This window comes from Stegodyphus dumicola, chromosome 2 (genome assembly GCF_044657685.1).
Source record: "Stegodyphus dumicola isolate Sdum_Otavi_A_Nest chromosome 2, ASM4465768v1".
NCBI classification, from domain to species: Eukaryota; Metazoa; Arthropoda; class Arachnida; order Araneae; family Eresidae; genus Stegodyphus; species Stegodyphus dumicola.
Window position 1 is genome coordinate 88,543,725 of NC_140769.1, and position 25,953 is coordinate 88,569,677.

The following is a 25,953-nucleotide window of genomic DNA, read 5'->3' on the forward strand; positions in this document are numbered from 1 at the left end:
GGGATCCTTTCATGCTTGTATTCTGTGCCTTAGGGCATGGACTTTGTTGTGTTCTGCAGTCAGCGTTGAGCTCCACCAAGGGGTGCATCTCAGGGCATCTTTTCCTTTTCAAGACTTTTTCGCACACTGTGAGCAGTGTTTATGTAAGATCTTCATGCATAGTGTCAATGTCTTTTCCACTGTTGCAACTGTTACATTGTCTGACGAGACTTTCAATATGGGTTGAGATTGCATCTTTAAATTTGTTGAGATTTATGTACTTCGTTTTCTATCTGTTCTTTGATATAAATTGGTGTTCCGAATCAATTCTAAACTCAATGTAGCGATGGTCACTGAAGAGTGGGTTTCGCTAACTTTCCAATTGTGAATATTATTAAGTATACCAGTGGTGGCTAAAGTGATATCGAGCCACCCCTGAGCCCTGGTAGTCCAGTATGTAAGAGGGTTCTCGATGGGGTTGGCGACTGCAAGGTTATGAGAAGTGATGAAGTCAAGAATAGGGGTATGGTCACTTTACTTAACCTGTTCAGACTAAGTTAATGGCACTACAGGGTTAGGAAGTCATCCTAATCATTAATAGCAATGTGACGGTTAGGCTGCCTTTCTCCCTTTTACATTAATCTTTAGTTTCTTGGATATAATTATTTTCATTCACTTGCTTTATTATCTCTAAGATGCCCTTGTTACAGTAATAGTCCTTGAACAGTCTGTTCACAGGATATGTGATGTAGTCGGAAGGAAAGAACTGCTGTCGAAGGTGGTCTGTTAGAGGGCAGGAGAGCAGGTAATGAAGTAAGTCCGCTTCTTCCCCACGAAAAACACAAGAACAGTTGATGTCACATTTGAGGAATCGTCTGTAATACGCTGGGAATTTCCTGTGGTTGGTACAGGCCTGGAGGAAAAATCAGTTGCATTTGAGCCTCTTGAGAATAGGTATTGGGAAGATGTTGTAAGTAAATTTTCCCGTCTCTTCTTCCTGCCATCGTGATGACCATGTCTTTTGGAATTTTGTCTTCAGGAGCCTTTTTGCAACTTCTGCAGAAAGTGGAACTTCCTTGTCAATTTCTGGTTTGAGAGCTGCAGCCTTAGCTAGTTCATCCACTCATTCATTGCCTTTCTGCCTGGTGTGTCCTTTTATCCAGTTGATCTTTAAAGGGATGGAGGAGCCTAACGTCAAGAGGATCTCTCTAAGTGCTGCCGTGTGTAGATGTCTTGGAGGAAAGGAATTCAGCGCATTCGGAACGCTCATGCTATCTGTGAAGAATGAAGTGTGAGCTGCTGGTTACATACCTAACCATAGTGGTGCTTCTTTAAGTGCGAGGGAGTCGGCTTGGAAGACTGAAGCATGGTTGCTTAGACGGAATTGGGCTTTATAAATTTCTTCATTGTTGGAAAAGACTGTGAACACTGCTCCTACTCGTCCTGAAATTTTTTATCCATCAGAGAAAATCTCTCTTTGCTGTCTTAAGGGTGCACACCTGTTTTCCTCTGGGGTGCCCCATAGAGGGCTAGCAGCTTTAAAGTTCCCAGCGATAATCTTGTTCCTAGTCAGAATCAGCATGACTTGTTCCAGCTCCTGGAGTGCAGTGACAATATCATGTGAAGGAGGAAAATACACGCTGGTGATGGCAATCTAACCATAAGGCTCTTCCAGTTGTACAGTAACTGTGTAATCTTCTTTATGCATTAGCAGGGTGTGAGTGGACCATTGTAGACAATGACTGCTTGATCTGCCCTTGTAGATACCCTCTGTATTTTATCTTATTTTTAACTTGAAAATAAGATTTGTTTCGTGTATAATTTTAGTTAAGCAGCAGCATATTTTCCATTGCTATTCACATGATATTTACATTACACATAATATTCACTATATTTGATTTGTTTGAATTTCTTTTATTTTCTAAAGAATATCAAAAGATTCTTTTTAACTCTTTCGCCGTCCTCTCCTGTCCACGAAAATTTCTCACCAGCGGCTCTTTGTTTTTCACAGCATGTAATGTTGTTTTCTGTCTACATATATAACTTTCGTAGTGGATGAGTTTAAATGAATATTAAGTAAAATTATAAGGAAATAAAACATAATATAAAAGTAATAATATCTCTGCTTATTTCTAACAGCAGGATTAATTTGATAACATCTGATCCAGGTCGTCCACTCCTCCCAATTTTTTGTAATCTTTTACACTTATTGGTGTTTTTACAGTTTTTTCCGTGTTTCAACATAAGTCATAGAGTTATTATGGACTGTATTCATCAAACGTATATCCTTCTTGTCCTTCCAATTCACAACCTCATTTTTTCTCTTTTTCTGCCGAGTAGATGTTGAAGATCTCTCACTGTCTTCTATCGTATGTAAAATGGCACAAATATTCATAAAACCCGGGGGAAAGGGAGAAATTCAATTAGAAATAGAATGCCTGATTCGTACTGCCCTCTAGGAAGTATTAGAACAAGCAAAAATAAAAACTGAAACAAGTAAACATTTTAGAAAGCGTTTTAAACGTTTAAAAGTTTTAAAATGAAGAAGAAACGCTTGAAGCACGTTACGGCTGCCCTGCAGAATTTTCACTTGAATGCGCTAGACACGTTACGGATGACGAAGAGGTTAATAATATAGGCATAGTTAATATATCATTGAACTTTTTATTTTATATTGCTGTTAAATGAAGAATTTGTAAAGTCTGAATAAAGGGAGTACAAACATTGACAAAATCTTTTGTATATACCAGGGGTGACCAAACTTCAGCACAGTTAGAGTCGCATGTTAGAATTCAGGAAATGTCGAGAGTCACAAATAGATTTTCTTAGAGTCGCAATTCTTTATTTGTATCATTTTAAAAGGAATTAAACAGATTTTTATGAAAAGAACAATTTGAAGTAAATTAATGAGAATTTAGCATTTGTTTTTGTGTAATTAACATTAAGCTAAATAATATAATATAAAAACTATAAATATAAAGAGCTTTTATTTTTCTTGCTATGTATTCAAGATAAATTATTTTTATGATGTACAAATTTGAAACCTTATAATTTCAAATTTGTGTAACTGAACATTTGTTTTCCAACAGAAAATCATGCTGTATATCCTGGTTTCCAACCCTTATTTAATAATTGTTGAATGGTTTTAACAGAAGTATACTAAAATGGACAGAAGGAATTATAATGGTGTTTGAGAGTACAAAAAAGTAAAAACCTTCTCATTTCAGTGAAGAATAAAGCAAGAATTAGAAACATAAATTCAGTGATTTTTTTTAATTTCATACGCATTGGTTTGGAATGAGTTAAACAACTAAGTAAAACCGACAGCTATGGAGAAATTGCTATTCTAGAAACCTCTGCTTGGATATGTCAAAGTACACAAATGCTATCTGCTGAAGGAGAAGGATGGCTTCTTGAAAGACTTTCATAGGGAAAACTGACCTTTGTATGCACTCTTTGAGAAAGAAATATTACTCTGAAATAAGTTTTTAACTCTTTTTAGAACTCTACATAAAAATAATAATTTAATTTATCCGATAAAATTAATATGAGAACCAACATACTAAGATCAAAGTCTGTAACTTCAACTAATTGTTTTAGTTTTTTATATGTGATTGAATGTGAATGAATATATGTGATATATGTAATTGAATTTATATGTGATATCCCTTCAAGGTAATTCCTTATGAAATTATCAAACTGTTTGTTTAAATATGTATGCCTTACAAAATACACTCCTCAGTTGGAGAAAATTCCTATCATTATATTTTCTATACTGTTTACTTAAGTTCAGACTGCGTTTTTTATATTTTATAATTTGGGGTTATTGCCATTGAAATGATTGGTTGCAGTAATCTATTGCTTTGAGACTGCTCATCTGGTCTGAAATATACAACAAGCACAAATTTCATGTGACATACAAACTCGTAGGAGCAAGGACCATGGTGAAATACTCAGTAGGATTGAAAATTTTCAAAATTGCAATGATTAGTCTTATAATTTGTTAAATCAAGTATGTATTACTTTATTGGTAACTGCATTGTTCAGAATGCAGAATCACTATAAACATTGGTAACTGCATTGTTCAGAATCACTATAAACACCCTAAAATGATAAATTTTCTTTGGAACCTAAATCTGAAAAATTTGTCTTGAACAATATGTGTAAGTATTAGTAGTACACTTTTAGAAGAAAATGTCCATATGTAATGAGTAGCATGATGTATGATAGTGTGAATGTACTTTTTAGAAGAATTATAATAATTTAAACCACCAACAATATCAACAGATAATAACTCAAAAGGTTCACTTACAGATAGCAGTGCTTGCATAATTGATCAAGCATTTCTGCAAACCCTCAATTAGCTTCAATATTAAATGAAAAAAGAAGGAAAAAAAATCATATCACAGTTCTGATGTGTTGTTTTCTAGTGCATCATTTAACCTACATCTGTGCTTTGAAATGCTTTGAAAGTTGTTCATTTCTGTTTAAAGAATGTGCTTCAAGTGTGTATGTGATAAATTTATTTTCACTTCTGCTATTTGTCATTTATGTCACATCAATCAAAAAACTCAAAATTGTGATTGGCAGCAGAGGTTTATTCATAATAGAAATTTATTTTCTTTCGATCATAATATGTTAAATTATAGTTACTTTAATGAAACAAAACTCAAATAGTGCTATAGTTTTTAAAATTTTACATCAAATGCTTTATGAATAGAGTAAGGTTTTAATTAGTGCAGCTAGAAATATTTTATATTTTCACCATACAGAAAATTGCTAATATTTAATGCTATTTTGAAATTTAAAAATGTAATGCTGTTTTTCAATTTATATATATATATATATATATATATATATATATATTGTAGTTCTGTTTAAAGACAATCAATTTAAGATTTTATGGTATTTTATTATATTTAATGTTAAATAATTATGCTGAATAAATAAAGTAATATATTTTAAGATTTTTAAAAATTGTTTTATTAAGGAAAGGTTAATTGAATGTAATTAATCTAATTAATTAATTACATCATAATATAATTGGTATATTTTTAAAATAATCTTAAGAATTTCCTAACTATTTTGAGAATGAATGAAATAATTTTGGGTGTTAGTGCAGAGAATGAAATAATATTGCTTTAGTGCATAATGTTGAAAATATTAAAATGTTTTCATTTTGAATAGTGTTATTGTGAATATAGAAATATTAATAATTTTAGAACTTTAGTAACTATAATCAAATTAATAATGAGTAATATAATTAAAAAGGGAAATAGAGAAAAATATTTGAAATTATGGTAATGAATGCTTTAATTTATGAATAATTGTATGTAAGGATAGAGTATGTTGGGAGTACTGCTTCAGAACAGAGGCCTACTTTCACCTCTGAATAATTGTTCATTTTATCCACCTCATACAGGATAAAGTTGAAGACTGCCATTTTCCAATTGGGTTTAATTTTTTTATGTATGGTCATTTATTATTATTTTAATTTCTCGATTATTTAGTGCAGTTCTCGAAAACCAGTTAGCTTAAGTAAGAAATGGGGTCCTATACAACTAACTTCAACTAGTGAACTAACACATCAGTCAGTTAATGTGGATACTCACAGTTAGATGGATATGTTTCATTTTGAAGTAATGCCTTCGAGTTTTGTAAAATGAGGAATTAGAATTGAAATATAGTAACTTTGAAATTATAATTTCCATAAGAATGTTGCCTTATTTTTGATGTTAGAATCTATGTAATAAATCTGAAAAATTAGTGGGTTATAAAATTTTGAGATTTTTAATGATTATCAAGATAAATAATGTATAAAAATTATATATTTTTGATTTTCTGTAGAAAGTTTTAAAAACCTTTTCTGAAGAATTATGAATTACGTAAATTTTGTTGAGTTGTTATGACACAGAAAATTTGATTGCATAGATAGATATTGAACTATATGTAGAATATTCAAAATGAAGAGAAAACTTGGCAGCCAAAGCATATTTAATATTCATTTTTATTTCGATTGGCATTTGAGCCACAATTAACTTTAAACACTAATCATGCTCATTCCGGAATATTTACTTTTTGATAGCAAAGTGAAATGTGTTGTGTTCAGGATAAAATATTAATACAAAGTGGGTTAGTTTTAATTTCAATTTCACTTTGATTGGATAATAAAGCTCTAAAACAATTATTGGCTAAGCTTATGGGTGGTATTTTGTTAATGCTAACTTTTGTTATTGAACCAAAGTCTGTTATATCATATAGCTTTGATTCTAAGAAGCATGTTCTTCCTTATATAAACACAAATTTTTTGTTAGAGTTTTCTGCAGTAATGCATTTTTTTACAAGTATAGGATATAGAGATCAATATGAAATCTGTAGTTTCGTCTGTAGTTTAATCTCTGTATATTTTGCAAATACTGTAAATTTATTTTTTGAATATTTCACTTTTAAATTGAAGCTGCTTTGTATTAAAGGTTCATACAGTAAATTTCTAATTGTTCTGTGTTTCCTTCAGTAAATTATTGTCATTTTAACTTACAGTGAGTTAATATTTTATGCTGTTTATAACATAATCTAACTCCAATTGAAAACTATCAATAGTCTATTGAAAGTTATTATTAAATTGGGTTTATTATAAGTTCAAGGACCCACTTTAATTCAATTTTATACATGGCATATACTATGAATTGCTACATTTTATTTATTTTTTGTTTGTTTACCAATTATCGTTTTTTTTAAATAGTTTGTTCACCTTAAAAAGAGAAGAATAATGAAATTTCTAAAATCAAGGATTACCAATTAAACATTTGAGGTTACCAGTGATATTATGTGTATGTTCACTATAAAATCAGTGGAAAATTAAAATTTAAAGTCTACCTTTGTTTTGTAGAAAAACTTTAATTATATATTGTCAATAAATAAACAAATAGGCATTTTGAGTATTTGATAATCAAAGGTTAGGAATCTTCTAGAATTTGAATCTACTTGTCTGGTTTATATTCTTTATTTATTACCTGAAATTAGGGAACAGGACATAGATTCATTTCAGTTATTAAATATATGAGGAGTTTCTGCTAAAATTGGTCGAAAAATTGGTAAGAATATTTGTTTCATGTATGAAAAGGCATTAAAATCTGATGAAAATTGTATTAATTTTCACATTAAATTTGACTAGCAAGAAATTCATTGAAATAATGGATCTTTTTACATTGTAATTGGAATTTCTTTTTCAGTTACTGCAATGTAGATTATAATGAAAACAAAAAGAGTAAACCTTGGGTAAATTTTCTATAACTATACTGTGAAATACAATTAGCTTTCTTGTTAATATTTCACGGTCTGATAAAAATTCTCTTCAATTCTAATTTGGTTTGGTTTTTAAGTAAAATTTGCTTTAATTGCATCATTTTGAGAATTTTTTTAAAACTTCTCTTTGTCTGCTCTTATCATGAGAAAAAGGTACAATTTTTTTTTTAATTATTTTTTTATTTTATTTTAGTTTTTTATTTATTCATTTGTAATTTTCTTTTATTAAATTAAAGTATCATTGCATTAAATATATAAGTAATTAGAGCTACTTGTATGCATTCTAAGAGGAATAGCTTTTTGCTTCAAACTGTTAAATAGCCAAGTGGCTAAAGCTAGTAAAATGCTAGAAGTTCCTACCAGCCTCTATTCCCCAGTGACTGAATAAGCCGGCTGCATGACGTTTTATGGTTTTCCTTGCATATAATGCTTGTACAAATCAGTTTCTTTTTTAAAGCTGTTTATGAAAACAAATATTTTTGTAAGCATATAGTTGCTGTTTGCCATAGTTATGTAATCTAATCCTTATTAATTCATGATATTACATTATAGTATTGACTCAGTTTTGCCAGTAACATCAATATTTATTTTACTTAGCTTTATTCCTAATTTGTTTTCAGGTTCATATTTCATGAATCTACTGATTAATAATTAAATATTTGGTTTGTGAGCTTTAAAATAACAAAAGTAAAAATACATTGAACTCTTTCTAAAGATGATAATTTATGGTTCCAGAGGATTTTGATAGTCTGTGAAGGTGCATGTCTTGGAGAAAATGATCATAAAACAGCAGTTATCAACTTTGTGTATTGAATGTGTCCCCTGTTCAAGGCTATTAAGACTGAATAAAGAAAAATACTGAAATATGACAAATGGGTGCATTAATACTGTTATATAATAAAACTGCGTATTAGTTACAAAAGTAAGTAGTGAATGATGATGATGTGAAAGAAAAACTTAAAATTACCGTCTTCTTAAGATTTTAAAATTCTATTAAAAGTGGGCAGTATTTTTGGACATAGGAAGCTAGAAGTATTCATTGCTTGTTAAAGTATTCTTCCAAAGTCAGCTTATTTAACGTTTCTGTTTCGGTTAATCCCTTCTTTTCTAAAACAGTTTGAATTTCATAAAGTAAGTAATCATTCGTCTTTTAATTTCCTAAGTGCCTGTAAACTTTTTAAGTTGCTTGTATGAAGTAGAACTTGCTTATAAAATATAAAGCTTATGAAGAAAATATTAGGAGTGTGCATTATAATTTTTGTTTAGTATCTTAAAATATTTTCTCTGCTTATCAAGTATTCATCCAGTAAAATTTGCTTGTTGTGTTTTCTTTTTGATTAATCACTTTTTCCTTAAAACAATCTGAACTTCATAAAGTAGTCCACTATCTACCATATTACTTTACTAATAGCACTTCTGATAACTTTTAACTGTTTTTCTAAATTAAATATGCTTATTATGTAAATTTATTGAAACATTTTAGTCTAAGATTAACCACTTAAAATTTAAGAAATTTTAATTTAATTGTCTCATATGTAAGCACACTAAATAGTAGCTTCAGAATAAGTGCCACTGACTGCATGCAGTAATGTCAAAAACAGAAAGGAGTTGCTGTGGTACCACTTGATTATTGATTTGTTAATTATTATTATCAACTGCATAGTTAGAAAATGAAAAAAAAAAGCAGTATAAATTGAATAACAATGTTGTGAATCATTTGCTATATCATAATGAATGTACCAGGTTGTTATTTAAAAAAAAAAAAAAAAAAAAAAAAAAACTTTTCTGATACATGAACCCCTAGTGGCCTGCCTGCTCAAACAGTCGAAATGAAATTTCAGATATTGTTATTTGAAGGTATGTATTCGAGATCATGATAATTGAAAACAATAGAGATCTCATGGTTACAATTCGAAAATTTGAAAATTTTCGAATGGAAGCACTTGTAGTATCTAGTTTGCTTAGCTATTTTAAAATGTGAATAGATCTACCTACGTGTGATCCTTGTGTCTTCTCACATAGGCTTGAAGATGAACACAACCAGGGAAGGGTGTAAAAAAACCCTTTTATTGAATACAAAATATTTAACAGAAGGCACATATTTACGTGCTTACTCAAATCACTGATCATTTATGGTGAGAATGTAAAAGATAATGTAACACTAATTTAAAGGTAAGGAGTAATGTGAGACTAAACAATTCAATTTAAACTAACAGGTTAACTAAGAAACCCACACCAGCAGGATACTCTCAACAACAAGAATGCATAGCTGCAATTAAGATTGAACTAACAAATGTATTCGTAGAAACTAATAAACGTATACTCACAATAGCAAAATCACACTCTGTCTAACCTATTCGCTCCAACAGTTTAAATACGCTCATTCGCCTTGCTTCATTTACATCCTGGTGAGGAAATGCAAAGCAAAATAAGAGAATTCAGGAAAGGCTCACAAAATAAAATAACTATTAGTGAAAATAAACAGAACCCCACACAGTTTATTTCTGCACAAATTGATCAACGCTTTGGAAAACCATAACTGAGGTCGGAACAATAGACATTTGATGAAAATTGCGGGCATAAAACATTTGCAAAGAAGAACATTTTAAAGGACCAGTGGCAAACAGAGAGGAGGTGCATTGATGCACTTTACATACTTCTTCTAAGAGGTCACTTCAACAGTTATGAAAACATGCTCCATCACAAGTGCTCAGTTTACAAATTGTTGCAGAATTACATAATTCCAGAATTGCAGCAGCGAAATGTTGTTAATGACATTGTATGGATGCAAGATGGTGCTCCTCCCCATGTCGGCACATGGTTCAGCAAATGCTGCTACAGCACTTTGGAGATAAAGGTCATCTCCCATAACTTTCATAACCACTGCAATCCCCTAACCTCACTTCAATGAATTTCTGGCTCTGGGGTTATCTGAAATCTAAGATTGTATATCAAATCCACAAGATTTATTAGAATTAAAAAATACCATGAAACATGAAGTTATACAGTTTCCTTCTGCTATGTTACATTTGTCATTTTTGGTAACAATCTCCCGCATTCAATGTGTTATCATTGGCGAGGGTGGCATTTTGAAAACTTGAAATTCTAATAAAAGTTTTCTTCTTCTCTCTTGTGTTGTCATTAGTGCTTTACAATGCTCTTCTTTGAAAATGTTTTACAGTACTAATTTTCATCGTACATGTATTGTTCCAACTCCATTTATGGTTTTTCAATGAGCTGATCAATTTGCATGGGGAAAAAGTGCATATTGCTATTTGAAAAATTCACAATTTCTTTTTACTGTAGCCATAACCATGAGAGCTCTATTATTTTAAATAATCTCAATCTTGAATGCATACCTTCAAATAACAGTATCCGAAATTTCATTTCAATTGGATGAGCTGATAGGCCACTAGGACCTCTCATATATCAGGATTTTTTTTTTTTTTTTTAATGATTGCCCTGTATTTGTGATTAGGCATATGTGAAAAATTACGCTACCCTGAAGATCAATAGAATTAATAATTCAGGAATGATTAACTGCAGTTTTCCATTAAAATAGATTTTGTGTTACAATAAGAATTGGAAATGCAACTCTTCGATTTGCTTTTACATAAAATATTTTTGTTTGTTGATGTAATTAATCATTTTGATAGTCAAATGGGAAGAGAAATTTTAAATTACATAAAACAGCAATCTTATTTGGGTGTAGATCTTTAATAAAACTCTATTCATGTTAAGGTCAATCAGATGCAGATCCCTTTTCTTCAGATGCAAAACATTCTGCAAAGAAGAGAACATTCCATATCTGTCCCTTCTTTGCAGATTTTTTTTGCTTCTGAAGAAGACAAATCTGTTTCCTGATTGCTTTCAAAATCGATAGTTTTATTTAAGATCTCTGCCAAAATAAAGTTACAGCTTTGCCTGATTTAAAGTTTTGTAGTGACTTCAATAAATATTTGATGGTCTTGTTGGGGTTAAGGAATAACCATACTAGAGGAAAATATTATAATTATCAATATCTATATTTATTCGTGTTCTTAGAAGTATTTGTAACTTCTAGAAATGTTTATCATAAAAGTGTTTCCTGTAGTTTCATTTTTTATGAAGACACTGTATGAGTGAAATGCATTTCCCAAAATGTTTGGCTCATTTTTAGTAATTTTGTGACTGAGAAAGACTCATATTTTTACCTTTCAATTAATGCTGTCTTTATTATTTTTTTATTTTCTGTTTATGTTAATAGCATGGTGTACTTACTAACTGTGCATGTGCATATTTTTTATTTTATTTTATTATTATTCCTGTTTTCTTTGTATTCATCTTTTTTTTTTTTTTTTTTAAATCCTTTAAATGATTTTTTTTTAACTCTGCATCCATTAACATATTTTTTTTCATAAATTTTGTCTGCATGTAGAGGTTTCTTTTATTGCTTGATGAACTGTTATAGGTCCCACTGGGATATTTATGCAGCAACATCATTATCAGGCTATACCGCAGATCAGTGCTGCAACTTTGATATCTCTCGAAAAAGCATTTGTTAATTATGACAGTCCTTTGCAGAGAAGTTCTCTGTTTAGTTCTGATTTTGATGGTGAGTTGCATATTTCTGTGACCTTTTGCAAGTTAAATTTTATATTCATTTTAATATGGTTCTTAATGTTTTAGACATGCTATGTCATCTTAATGAATTAGGTTGCTTCAGTATTATACTGTATAAATGCTGTTCTACATATCACTAAGATGATTTAAAAAAATGTTTGATTATAATTTGAGCACAGTATAAAATGTATATCTATAATATAAGTTTTATTACAAAGCTTGGAAGTATTTTATCAGAGTTAAATGTTGCATATCATGGTTTGATTGTGAATTGTAGAAGATGTCTGGAGGGACATTAAAAAAAAAAAAATTCTTTAAAATATTTCTAAACACATTTCTATAACTTTTAATCTGGTGCAATATTTACTGATTTTTAAGATTGATGTTACATTTTTTTTTATGTTTTAACTGATTTTAAAGATGCATTTATTTTTGAAAATATATTTTCTTTCTTTATTGTGAATCATTGAGTACTATATTTATTTATTTTAAATTTAAGGAATAGAACATAAATCTGAAAAATTGAACATAAATATTTATCAAAAGCTGATATTTTTATTCGGTTCTGGTAAATATTTTCAAATATTTACAATTTAGAGTGCAGTTTAATAGAGGTACACATAATTTTTTAAAGACAGTGTGAAGTATTATAGTCTGCAAATTATTTTATCTTTGTATTCTATAATAACTATTGTTAACTAATAAATATTTACATTATGCCGAGATACATATATATTCCATATTTTTAAAATTAGGTATATATGTTTTGATATTATGTTAAATGTTCACTGTTCATGATATAATTGATTAGCTTTTTATTTTGTAGATGTTTTATCATTTAAATTTTTCATCCATTAAAATTATTTTTTACATGTGATTAATTGCTCTGAAAATTACTTCATGGCACATCAATAAAAGAAGCCATACTTAACTGCACGATTTTCTCTCGCACTATTTTCCCATTAATTATGACTAAATTATACTGTGAAGGGAAAGTGTTTTTATTATTGTTATCATTACTGTTGTTGTTATTTCATTTTAATTTACTTTTAAGAATGAATGCATTTTCAATAAATATTAACATAATTATGAGTAAGTCATTTGTTCATTAATAGCAAAAAGAATTTTAATATTATTATTCATCTATATAAAATGCTTTTTTAATCTTATCCCTACTATAATTAATGATTTTTTCGTTGTGGAAGCCACAGAAATTTATGCCAAGGTATTAGACATTTTTAAGCAGAAATTTGTGAATTTATTTCATGCTATTTATTGGAAAAGTTATTATTTTCTTTTATTGTTTGTTGCAAAATATATGTCAGATTTTTAAATCTTCAAAATAGTACTAGGCAATTAATTCTGTGGAGAAATCACACTTATTTTCCCTACTTTATTAATCCAGTTTCATTCTTCAACTAGATGCAGAAAATGATAACTATATTTGAGTGCTTGTCATTTTTAGTTTTAACTTTTCCTTTTTAAAGGTGGCATGGATTATAAATCAAGCATTTTAACCAGAAGAGAACTGCATTCTTCATCAAGCAGTTCAAGTTTTCCTACTATGGATGGTAATTTATTATTATATTTAGTAAATGTATTTCTTTTTTCTGAAATATGGTTTATTGAAATATAATATATAAACCAATCATGGATCTCATGTAGTGTTTTTTAAGCAAAAGACACACAATACTGATATATGCATGCCTAAATCTTTACATGTAAAAGCATGCAATAATTTACATATATTGAAACCTCAGTTCAAGAATGTAATTCTTTCTTTGAAGGATTTTCATAAGCCAAATTCTTCGTACACTGAAACAGTTTTTCTCATTGGAATTAACGTAAAATGAATTAATTCATTCCTGGAGTACAGATGATAACTTATTTAAAATTTGGAACTGTACTTTTTGGTCAAGTTCCTAACCCAAAACAGAGAAAGGTTATTAAGTATAATATTAAAAAAAGATGAACACAATATTAATCAGGAAAAAAATAGCAAAAACTATTTTATATTACTGGTATAAATAAGTGTTGATGACATAAGTGGAAAATGACGAGGAAATAAAATATTGTTTGGATGAGAAATCACATTCCACAAATGCATCAGATAACTGTCTTTAGGGGCAGCTTCTTTTATCTTTTCTTTGTCTGCCTGCTTGAGACTTACTGGTCCTCTGTTTCACTTAGTTTATTCATTCTGGTTTGTTGTTGCGTACATTTAAAAGGGTTTCTAAAACAAATCATTTCATTATCATTGAAAATGCTTTTGCTGTAACTTGTTAGTGCTTCATCAGAGTGATATTGTTGTGTGAAAATTTTGTATCTTATCCTATTTTACATAAATTTCCTGGATCAGATAACTAGGGAGATTTTTCTTTCTTACTTTTCTTAAAGACATTTTTTCCGCAGTTGTCTTGCGTTGCTGTTTTTGAAGTTGTAATAGTTTTTTTTTTTTTTTCCTTTTTCTTTTTCTTTTTCTTTTTCTTTTTTTTTTTTTCCATGTTGAGCTAGTTTTTATGGGTCTCTATTGACATTTTCACATCTACGTTATTAACTTCCTTGGTTTTGCCAAGAGACACAGTATCACAGATGACAGCATTCAGATTTTCTGACCGTTATTTCCTCCAAGCAAATTTATAGTCCTATGAGTCACTTGAAGTTAGGCTTTATTAATAAGAATTAAACTAAGGAAAATATTAAAATGTTTCTTACTGGAGTTTTTGAGGGTTAATTATGTGGCAAGGTTACCTAAAAACAGCTTTGAAAATCATAGATAGCTTGTTTAAATTTTCATAACTTGAAACATAGTCATAAGAGACGTTTTTGCTCGGATAATTTTTTCATGAAATGAGATGCTAATGATCTGACGAACCACTCAGCTTCACCTTTTTACTATTTATATTAAAAAATAATTAGAATTAATTTTCATATTTCTGTCTTATTTTTAAAGCATAAATGGATTTTAAATGTCTTTTTATTTTATTTTCTCATTTTAAAAAATTTATTTTTCACACATGTTCATTCTATTTTTCTGAATTTGTATTAATTTCCTGTCAGCATCTGAAAAGGTTTGCTTGAAAACCTTAGCAGAGAAGCAATTGAAAAGAATATGGTATTTCTTTTTTAAACAAGAAAAACATCGTGATTTTTTTTAATATGTATATTTTGCATGATCTTAATCCTTTGATGATCATCAACTAGCTCAGCTCACATTCCAGTTAATCCCCACAGAGGGCACAACTGAACACAGCTTGCATTTTATTTTTCTGCCTAGGTAGTAATGAATGAGTTACGTTTATGAATTAGATTTTTGTTCCATTTCGTTTCTGCCTAAGTAAAATGAATGAGTTACATTTATGAATTAGATTTTTGCTCCAGTGCATGCAGACAAAATGGGCTCATTCTTCAAAATAATCCAGTGCTGTTTTTAATGTTACAAACAAGTTGAGCTCCCAAATTAATTGTTTTTATTTGGTATGGATGGTGGTAGGAGTGTTAGATAATTTCCTATGTATTAAGGGTGAATTTGGCAGTTTTTTCAGCAATTTTTATTTTATATTTTAAATGCATATTATAGCTAGAAATGGTAAAAGAGAAAAGCACATTTTTTTTTTAAACAATGTATCTGATTTTGAAGACAAAAATCTTTATCAAATAATGAAAATGAGTTGGATACAGATATTTGATTTGAAAATTCTGAAGATGATTTGAGTGCAGAATATTTTAGCAGCATGAAATATCACATTGTGTCCATTCCATGTTTCAAATTCTACCACCACACAACTGTTTTTAGGAAAATAAATTATTAATTTTTTTTATTATTATAATATTATGTATCTTATTGATTTGTAAATTAATTACCTAATATGTCTTGTAATGTTTTAGAAATTCATTACTAAAACATTATATTGACAGATTAATAACATGTGAAAATATTATGCAAATAACAAAGTATATTTTTTATTATAGCGTAATATAACGTTTTTATTATTTTCTTAAAAATCGGTATTAAATATTAACTTTCTATTAAGAAGCATGCATATTTTCCCTTTCAAAGGGGTCTCTAAAAGATAATGATATTTAATGAAACATCTAGGCAGAAAACAAGTTCACATTACAACTGACAGATATCACACATATTTGGGTAGAAAGAATTGCTTAACCTTTCAACTGCTGAATGGTTAATGAGCATAATTCCTCCATAATGATATAATAGTTAGCTAATAACTATGCATCTGCTTTAGAATGTCTAATATGTCTGCGTGAGGAAGAGCAAATGTTAACTGCAAACAAAAATAACCTTAGAGTTTGCTGGTTAGATAAATTGATATATTAAAAAAAATGTGAATAAAGAACATAAATGAGTGTACTGCATAGCATTTGTTGGCTCAAAAACTTTTATTTAGCACGTAGATATCTTGTCTTCTAGTTGTATATTATTTATATGATACATTTAAAGGCACAATGCTGTTTGTTCTGTTTTTTAAACAGAAAATATAGTTTTTTTTTTCCCCCCCCACTAAATGAAAAAAAAAAAAAAAAGTAATTAAAACTGCAACAGTTCTTAAGAAAAGGAAAGGGGAAAAAAGGTTATTTCTAAAATTATTTTATTTTGGCTAAAAGAAGCACAGCATATTTTGAATGTCCATGATATATGAACATGTATTCATGCTTGCGTATATCTGTACAATTAAGACAAATTGATGCTACTCTGTACCCTGTAGTGTTTAGAATTTATATGAATCTTGCTATTTTCTTCTTTTTTTAACTTATTTCTTAAAATTCAGTTGAGGATTAGGACTTTCTCCTTATTTTTTTCTTCTTTGTTTAGTATTTATATTTTATTCACGAATCAGCGATAATTTTTTCTGATTTTTTTGTGTATGTGTGTATATATATATATATTTATATGTAATAGATGCTGTAGTAGAACGCAGGCGGTTGAATCCATTATGAATAGCGAGAATTGAACAGCGATCCACAGTGAATAAGAAATTTGGCGGTCAAGGTATATTTGATTCGACTTTTATTTCAGTAAACATGTTGTGGCCACAATCAAGGTATATTTAATTTGACTTTTATTTCAGTAAACATTTTGTGGCCACAATCAATCATTAATCAACTGTGCATATTCCAAAAAGTATACATTTTAGATAAATTTGAAGCAAGAAAGAGGGAGCAGACAGATTGCAGTCAAGCTAAGCGTACGCATAGAAAGCAAGTGCGTTATGTTCAGGGTGAAATCTTAATTCAAACTGAGTTAGTTTTGGATCTCAACGCATTTTGATTGGATAGTTAATATTGCTGTAAAATTACTATTGGCTGTTTGAGTTTTATTTCCATCTACATAATCAGAATTACATAAGAATCATATGACATAGATTAGTCTCGAAATGACGCAGTGCAAATAGAGTTTACTAATTTTAGAATACAGAAGGGAATTTAAGCTGCTAATTTAATCTTTTACATATTCTTAATTATCTTACATATATATAGTGTGAAATAAATTAACAAGTTTAAAATTCACCCTATATATATGTGTGTGTAAGTGTATGTGTAATTTTAAATATTTTCTTAGCAGTAAGGTCTCCCAGCTCAGGAAGTAGATTGACATCACTAATTCATCCTACTGATAGTCTTATATTTTCATATGGAGCTAGTGGTGAGCAAGAATGGACTCCAGCTATTACTACAGGTTTGTAAATAAGTGCATAGCTATTTAAAAAACTGTATGCATAGTCTTTACTGGGTAAAATGTTTCCCAGCCATAAATGAAATTTATTGAATTAATTAAACTTAAATTGTGCAGATTCCGTAGTAATTTTCACCCCATATTGATTTCCAACTTAAATTTTTGTATTAAATTTTATTTGATTTGATGTCTTATTCTACTGTAGACATTTGTAGAACTTCTTGCAAAGTTTAATTAGTTTATAATCAATTAATATTTGCATTTAGGTCTGTTTTATATCAGTAAATAGTACATTACTAAGTTTATTCATATAATAGAGTGTGGATTTATTATTTATTTCATTTTCATCACATTTAAAAGGACTTAGATAAGTTTTTTTTTTTTTTTTTTAAAGGGGATTTTCTCAGTATAAAGATGTAAGAAAATTATGAAATGAAATTAGTCAAAGAACATCAGTTGTAGAATATATAATTAAATGTTAACATATTTTACATCAGATCACATTATAAATAGTTCACTAACTGAAATCATGCATTATGAATTAAATTTAAGTCAGTTTGAAGTTCTTTTGAAATGGTATCACTATGCAGAGCTAAAACCTCCCAAATAGCCTGTTTTTCAAATTGTAAGCTTAGGAAGTATGCCGCATGAGTCGAAAACAGTATTATGCAGTGGCTTCCAAAAGTGTTCGTACACTTTAAGAATTTGTAGAAAAAACACTGTAGCCCAGAACTGAATTCCAATATAAAGTGACTAGAGATATTTGATTGAGTTAGGGTTTGGAGGCATCTGGTCAAGCTTCCATTTTCTCAAACTAGTTAGTTATGGCTTTTGCTTTAATAAATGATTAAATTGTCATGTTGGAAAAGATAAGGGCCAGTTCCACATTGTTTACCATGGTGATTAGCTTAGAATTAGGCAGCATTCAGAACTTGAGATGAAGAAACTGATGACCGAGGAGAAACAAGAAGGAATGAATTCACACCTTAATTTCTTCTCTAATAAATTTACCCCTGGAGACAATGCACTGTGGTAAATAACATTCACTTAACATTTGCCAGGTCCATGCATATCCATTAGAACAGCACAATGAGTAACATGATTTATCATTCTCTATGATGTCTTCAACTATTCTTGAGTGAACAGGCAGTGGATTTTGCACCATTCACGCACAGAATTCAAGTGCTAACACTTCTAAGTGAATGGTACAAGTATTGACTTCACTTTCAGATGCCAAATGAAAGTTTTTGCCCCTGGTTTATAATGAAGATTTTCAGTTTGATGTTATTACATAATATAAGAACTGACTGTCCCACTTTGTTAATTTTTGTGGCTAATGTATATTTTATATATATATTAGTTTAGAAAGGAGAGATCCAGTTCATTATCTATTCTTCTGTCCAATGTCAAATAATTTTATCTCAGAAAGCCACCAAGTAATTAAAACTGTTACATGAAATACATAATCAAAATTCTACGACTTCACCAAAAAATTAATGCTAGTATAAAGCAGTTGTCAACTTACAAAATTAACATATGCCATATCCTCATAATATGTTTTTCATAAATTATATAAATTATTCATTGAGAGTTTACAAATTTTTTTTTAGGATCTGTTTCAATTTTTATGTAGTTAGATTTTAGGCTTATATATAATGTGAATTACACAATTTACTAATTTTTACATTATACAACCTCTGAAATTTTCAGAATTTAATTGTAGTTCATATTTACTGTGTTATGTTTTTATGTTCTATTTCTTTATCATGTATAAATTGATATCTATTATTAAATAATGAGCAGTCCGTATATATGTGTCTGTATGTATATATGTTTCTAGCATTGTGAGGAAATGACAGCATTTAAAGCCACTAAATTTTGAATACCCATAGTCCTGCACCCAAAAATGTGCACCTCAAAGCACAAATTTTTACTGGCGTCTCTCTTCATTTATATCTATATCAGCATCTCTCTATATATTTTTAATACTTTCATGCAAATATAATTTTCCTCCAAAAAGTAACAATAAAGTTGTTCTTATGCCATAAAGTATAAACTATTATATTTGATGTATTTCTAATTAAAATACAGTATTGTAAAAGGAATTATATAAAACAAAATTTTAAAAAGCCAGTATTTAATTGTATATTAATACTGTTTTCTATAAAGTCTGCTTTTTAATAATACCCCATGTTTTGAGTTCTATGAATGCTATCAAAAATTTTTAATCGGAAAATGGAACTAATATAACTAATATATTATTTGGCCTTTGGAAGAAACTATTACAGTACAAAGTCCTAATCCGGACTCGTCGGGACTTCGGCAATACCGGATTAGGGATCATCAATTTAAATCTGGTAACATAGCATGTAAAAATTAATATAAAATTAGTGATTATTTACAAAAAATAATAATACAGTCAAAAGTCTTTAATCTGGACTTATCGGGACTTCGGCGATTCCGGATTATAGATCATCAGTGTAAATCTGGTAAGATGGCATGCAGAAATTATAAAATTAAAAATGTGAAACCGTAATTTATGAAATAAAGAGCAATTATGATCTAAAGGGTATCAAAATTTACAAAAAAAAAAAAAAAAAAAAAGGCTTAATATTTATTTTTTTATTTGAGTAAACATTTCTATCAATGTAAGTTGTTTAAGTTGCTTCGTTTTTTTGTGCTAATACTTTCTCTTTAATTCTATAAACAGACATAATTGCTTGTTGAGTTACAAATCTCCACTGTTCAAGTCCTGTAATTGCTGTGTCAAGAATATCGACTAACTTGTGAATCGAAATTTTTTCGTTTTCAATAACTTTCTCTGTTACTTTCTTCACTATCGGAAGCACACATGGGTAAACGCTTTACTGGCTTTATGCGCATGCGTAAAGGCATTACGTGCATGCGTAAGTTTGTGGCTTTGAGGTCCGGATAATGGACGTCCAGATTAGAGACTTTGTACTGTAATATGAAGTAAAGCACTTGTTTCTTAATTTTTTTTTTCCATTTAATTGTATGTGTATGAGATTAATGAAATGATGGTGTTGTTGGCTTTTTAGGAGTTGATTGGAAATCACTTGTTATTCCTGCGTGCCTGCCTATTACAACAGACTACTTTCCTGACCGACGAAGCTTGCAAAATGATTATGTTTTGTCAGATTATTCTTTACTGCCAGAAGATATAATATCTGAAAATGCAAGACCGAGGTAAGAAAAAGGAATGTATTTTGAATTTAATATGTTATTCATTATACTTATTAATTAATTTTTATTGTTATTTCATCATATCATTTCATAAGCATTATTTTCGAAACATAATCTCTTAAATATAAATTGCAATAATACAAACTTCCAAAAGAACCAGAGATGCTTCCTGTCTGCAAAAACTAAAATAAAAACCATCTCCTTCATGAAAGGAATTGGGGGAAGGTAAGATTGTGCATTAAATATTATGTTCTTTTTAAAGTTCTGGATGGAAACTAGTATTTAAATAAAATTTTTTGTTCTCAGTGAAAAATCTATTCATTGAAGTGTTCTTGATTTATTTTGCTGTGGCATATATTAAGACAATATTTAAGGTCAAGCTGATGCTTTTTTTTTTTTTTTTTCCGTGTTCCTTCTGTGAAGTTAATGATTCTTTTGACACATAAAACTGCATTTTGGTCTAGTGCATCGTTCAGGCATGAGATCTGATACACCTCTGCTTTATAGATGGACTCAGGGTTGAACTAAATCATTAAATTAATTCTTTGAGTGGTAGAGTGTTCAGTGGGAGGTATTAACTCACATACTTATGTGAAAACAGCTTTGATCTTAAAGATTGATCCTGATTGGTTGTAGTAGTTTATGGAACATGGCCACTTTATTTTTCAGCTTTGAGAGAGAGGTTTATGCTAATGAAACTAAGTTGAATGAATAGTTGAAACTCAGCTCAGTTTTACTAGGAGAGAGATCAAGAATCTATCTGAGCTTTGGCAGAAATTTATTAATTAATAGTGCCGATTTTATGTGATCATGTTTCAGTTTTATTCAAAATAAATCCTCATTTTTTGTTCTCGAAGTGACCAGAACTAGCAACACTCTAGTACTTTCTTTCGTTCCACCGGCAGTGAGACAGCCGGTCTACTGGGTAGTTAGCATATCGGCCAGGTAGCCCCGTTGACGGAAATAATTTGATCAACATAACACACTTATATATACATATTGTGCTCAAGACGAGTGCTGGGGGCAGAGCAAACAAATGCTGGACAAGACGATAGTGCAGTGATGGAAGAAAGGTGCATTGCAGGTGAGAAGAACAATTTCAGTTACGTATTTACAGAGTTATGGATAGGTGGTTACAAAAGATATCCACAACGTGAACAATAAATGAGTACACTGCAATATATGAGCAATTAACAAAGTGACTGATAAAACAGTAAAATTAATATCTAAAATAGGGCTAAATACTAAATAGCAATACTAAAAATAATAAGAAGTAAAATACTAAAAAGCGAAATAATACATAAAAAAAAAGGCAAAACAGTGAAAACAGTACATAAAATAAGACAAAATACATAATTCAAGGTTTACAGTTCAAGGAGATAAGTATATACAGGGAATAAGAAAAGCTGAATAAGCTAACTTAATATAAAATTAGTTCATTACAGGTACAGAGCATACAGGGGCTGTGCTGGTGATGAGGATGGCAGCTGAGAATTACTCCAGCCTGCCTGTGATTTTGCATGCAATATTTATGCAGTCGCATATGCGTTTCAATGTATTGGAATTTTTTGAAGTAGCTTCGGCCCATGCATGGATGTAGTTTGCTGCTGGTTGTCTAAGATGATATTTGGCGGTCTCTCTGCAAGTGAACAGATAGTGGTCCGGATTTCCTACCATCCCACATGAGCAATTTTTGCATCGTCTGAAGCGATGCAGGTATGTCATGAAGGGACCATGTCGTGTTAGAAACTGAGTGAAGTGAAACGAGCCACTTTTTAAAAGCCAGCAGACTTTTGGTAAAAATCTGTGAACTCTTCTGCCAGTGGTCTCTATCTCCCGCAGATGTTGCCAACGTTTGAGCAATTCCCTCTCGAGCTCAGCTTTTAAGAACGAGTGCAGGAGAGGCACGTCAAGTGTGCGAATGTGTGGGTCAGTTGCTGCTCTTTTGGTTATTGCATCTGCAATTTCATTACCCAGTATTCCGGTGTGGGCAGGTACTCACTGGAGTTCAGGCCTATAGTATTTTGGTGTTCTTATTAAGAATTTTTGTATGGCCCTGACGAGTGGATTTTTACTGCATGTGCCTTGGATTGCCTGGAGACTAGAGGTTAAGTCTGAATATATACCGGAATAGTTATTTTCCAGTGCGTAGACAAGTGCAGCTTTTAATGAAACCTGAAAAACTGAGTTGTGGTGCTTAAGCTTTCTTTCCCAGGTCTTTAAAATCTGGTTCCCATGTAGAACACTGTATCTGCTACCGGTGCCACTTTCTGCTTTGAACCATTGGTGTAGATTGCAGTGGCTTTGAACCATGTTGGTGACCTACAGTTAATCGAGATGTTGAATTCGGCCGGGTGGCAAGGTGGCTCAGGAATGCTTTGCTCATAGTCAGTACAAACATAAGTCCTGGCCCAAAACTTATTGTCTCTCTGAGTCAGAGCACTTGCACTATTGCACTCTTGTGCTAAGCCAAGAGATGCAGAGGCGGCAGTTCTGAAATCATGTTTAGTGCATTATATGGGCGAGGTTTTATATACTCGGGTAATGCTTAGGAGGAATGGTCTGTGTGCTGAGCATAACAGGTTCTCCATTTTAGTGGTGATCGTTATGCTCCACATGGAGGCCCCATACAGTGCAATACGTTCAACAACTACAGAGTACCACGTCTTAAGCATCCTCAAAGAAACTCCCCATGTTGGTGCTGCTGTTCTGAGCATGGAATGAAATATCCTGTGAAGTTGTGCCTTGACCTCCTTTGAATGTGGCATCCAAGTGAATTTGTCATCAATTATAACTCGAAGATACCTCAAGTTTCTGACTATTTTAATATTTTTCGCATGAAGGTTGATGCACGGGGTTCTTCGATGACGCTTTCCTGGACAAATAAGCATACCTTGGGTTTTTGAGTTGGCAATAATTATGGTCATTGGCTCATTTGGCCATTTTGTCCATTGCTTGTTGCGCCCAAGTCTCATATGCGTTGCGGCTGTGCCCTTTGGTTACCAGCAAAAAGTTATTGGCATAAGCCAGTATTTCCATGTGAGGATCTGTGTTAAAGACAGTTGACTACAAGATTCCAAAGCAGTGGACCCAGACAGGATCCTTGAGGACAGCCTTTATTGATAGAACGTGAGTGCACTCCTGCGTCCATAGTGGCTTGTAAGCCGCGGTCACTTAGTTAGCTGTAAATAAGGTCAAAGAAGATCTTATGCATAGACTCCAACTACTATGGATTCTCCGTAGTTTCTACGGAAATTCATGATAAACTACAAGCTATGAAATGTATGAGAAAAACTGCATATTTTACAGAAACAGAGTAGGAGAACCAGTATGCGAAACAGAACCAAATAATTCATCCGATGATTGGCTGAATACTCGTGTCATCATATATCACATATTGAGTGCATTGCTGGTTTTGAAGAATAGACAATCGTAGATCAGTAACTCCAACCATTAATGATTTGTCAATTAGTCTCCCCCCAACATCTGGTCTTCCAGGTTCGTTGCTGCTGCGTATTTAGCTTGCCTTCGGCTCCATTGCTTGTATTACGGCGAGATCTTAGCATCTGTCTTGTGAACTGGGATTCAGGTGGACCTTTTTTTTTTTTAATTATGCTACCTCCAACGAAAAAGCCAAAATTATCACAGCAGAAATTTAAAGATTCGTATTCTTCAGAATTTCCATGCATTAAAGCATCCATAATTTCTGTGAATCATGCACACTGCATTGCATGCAACAAAGACTTCTCAGTTGCACATGGTGGAAAAGATGACTGTAAACGGCATGTTTTTTCTCACAAACATATAGAACTTGGCATTGTAAAATCTAAAGAAATAACGAATTTCTTAATAAAATATGACAAAACAGGTCCTATGGAAGCCGAATGCTATTTTGTTCGATTTTTAATTGAACACAATCTACCGCTTTCTGTTTCGGATCATTCCAAAGAGCTTTTCAAAGCAATGTTTCCGGATTCTCCCATAGCAAAAAAAAAAAAAAAATTAGCTGTGGTCATGCCAAAACTGTCGCTATTGGAAAAGGCTTGCAGAAAATACTGTTGCCAATATTATAAAATCAGTGTGCAATTCATCATTTTCTCCAAGTACTAATTTAAGTAATGATAACAAACTGTATCCATTGATCATAATATATTACAGTAAGGAAAAGGGAGTGATAATTACATTATTGATTTCTATTTTAGAGTGCATGAATAATATGGAAAACGTATTTGTTCGATGTTATGCAAATTGTATTTCTTTCTTTGTACCGAGGAGCGGCGTAGACGCAAATTTGTTAGTTTTTTAAAGCTCGCGGTTAGAGCTTCGAGGTTGCTGTGAATTACTGGAGTTTCAACTAGGCAGAGGTTCTTCTGAGTTTGTGTTGGTAAGCCGCCACTGAAGTCGGAGTTTGTGTGGTCTTCGCCGTTCCTCAAGTAACTTACTATTTGAAAGTCAATAAAGAAGTTTCGGTCAACGTTAGGAGTCTGAGGTTTTTTGAGTTCTATACTGAAGTAATATCAAGTTAATTTACAGTCCACTATTTTTAAACAACGGAACGTACATATTTTATGGTCCATCGGCTACGGAGTCGCAGTAAATTTGGTGAGTCAGTGTGTTTTTTTATCTTTCTTATTAGATAATGGAATTTACAACGCTTAAGACTAAAAAGCGTGTAGCTAAAGCTAAGTTAAGTAAACTGAAAGAGAAAATTGCAGTGACTTACGATTCTGCTGATGTTGATCAGTTGGAACTTTTTAAATCTAGATTAAATGACTTAATGACCGAACTTTCGGATATTTTTAGTAACATATTTGTAGTGTGTGAAGAAAAAGATATTGATGTATTTATAGAAGAACAACAGGTCGTACAAGATACTGGTGATGAGTTAATTTTAATGCTAACCTGAGTTAAGAATGTTAAAGACATTAGTGTGGAAACTAAATCTTGTGAAATAGCGAGTATACCCTTACCTAAGCTAACTCTTCCTGTATTTAGTGGCAGTACTGAAGAATGGTTATCATTTTTTGATTTATTTAAAACGGCGATAGTGGATAATGACCGTTTATCAGGTGCACAAAAGCTACAATATTTAAAGGGTTCTTTAAAAGGAGATGCTTTGCAGATTGTTCAAACTTTAACTATTTGTGACAGGAATTTCGAAATATCGT

The 25,953-nt window shown here is 31.0% G+C and overlaps 1 protein-coding gene across 7 annotated transcripts in view; it reads left to right on the forward strand.

Moving 5' to 3' along the window:
- Iml1 (GATOR complex protein Iml1) overlaps nt 1–25,953 on the forward strand; it is a 283,312-nt gene that overhangs the window by 132,262 nt on the left and 125,097 nt on the right. For 4 of the 7 annotated variants that reach the window (XM_085810857.1, XM_085810858.1, XM_085810852.1 and 1 more), the window contains exons 18-21: nt 11,735–11,878; nt 13,374–13,457; nt 17,468–17,584; nt 20,641–20,788. In XM_085810857.1, coding sequence (XP_085666983.1) covers nt 11,735–11,878; nt 13,374–13,457; nt 17,468–17,584; nt 20,641–20,788 — 493 coding nt within the window. The remainder of the gene's footprint in view (nt 1–11,734; nt 11,879–13,373; nt 13,458–17,467; nt 17,585–20,640; nt 20,789–25,953) is intronic. The other 3 variants (XM_085810853.1, XM_085810855.1, XM_085810856.1) reach the window with 3 other exon arrangements.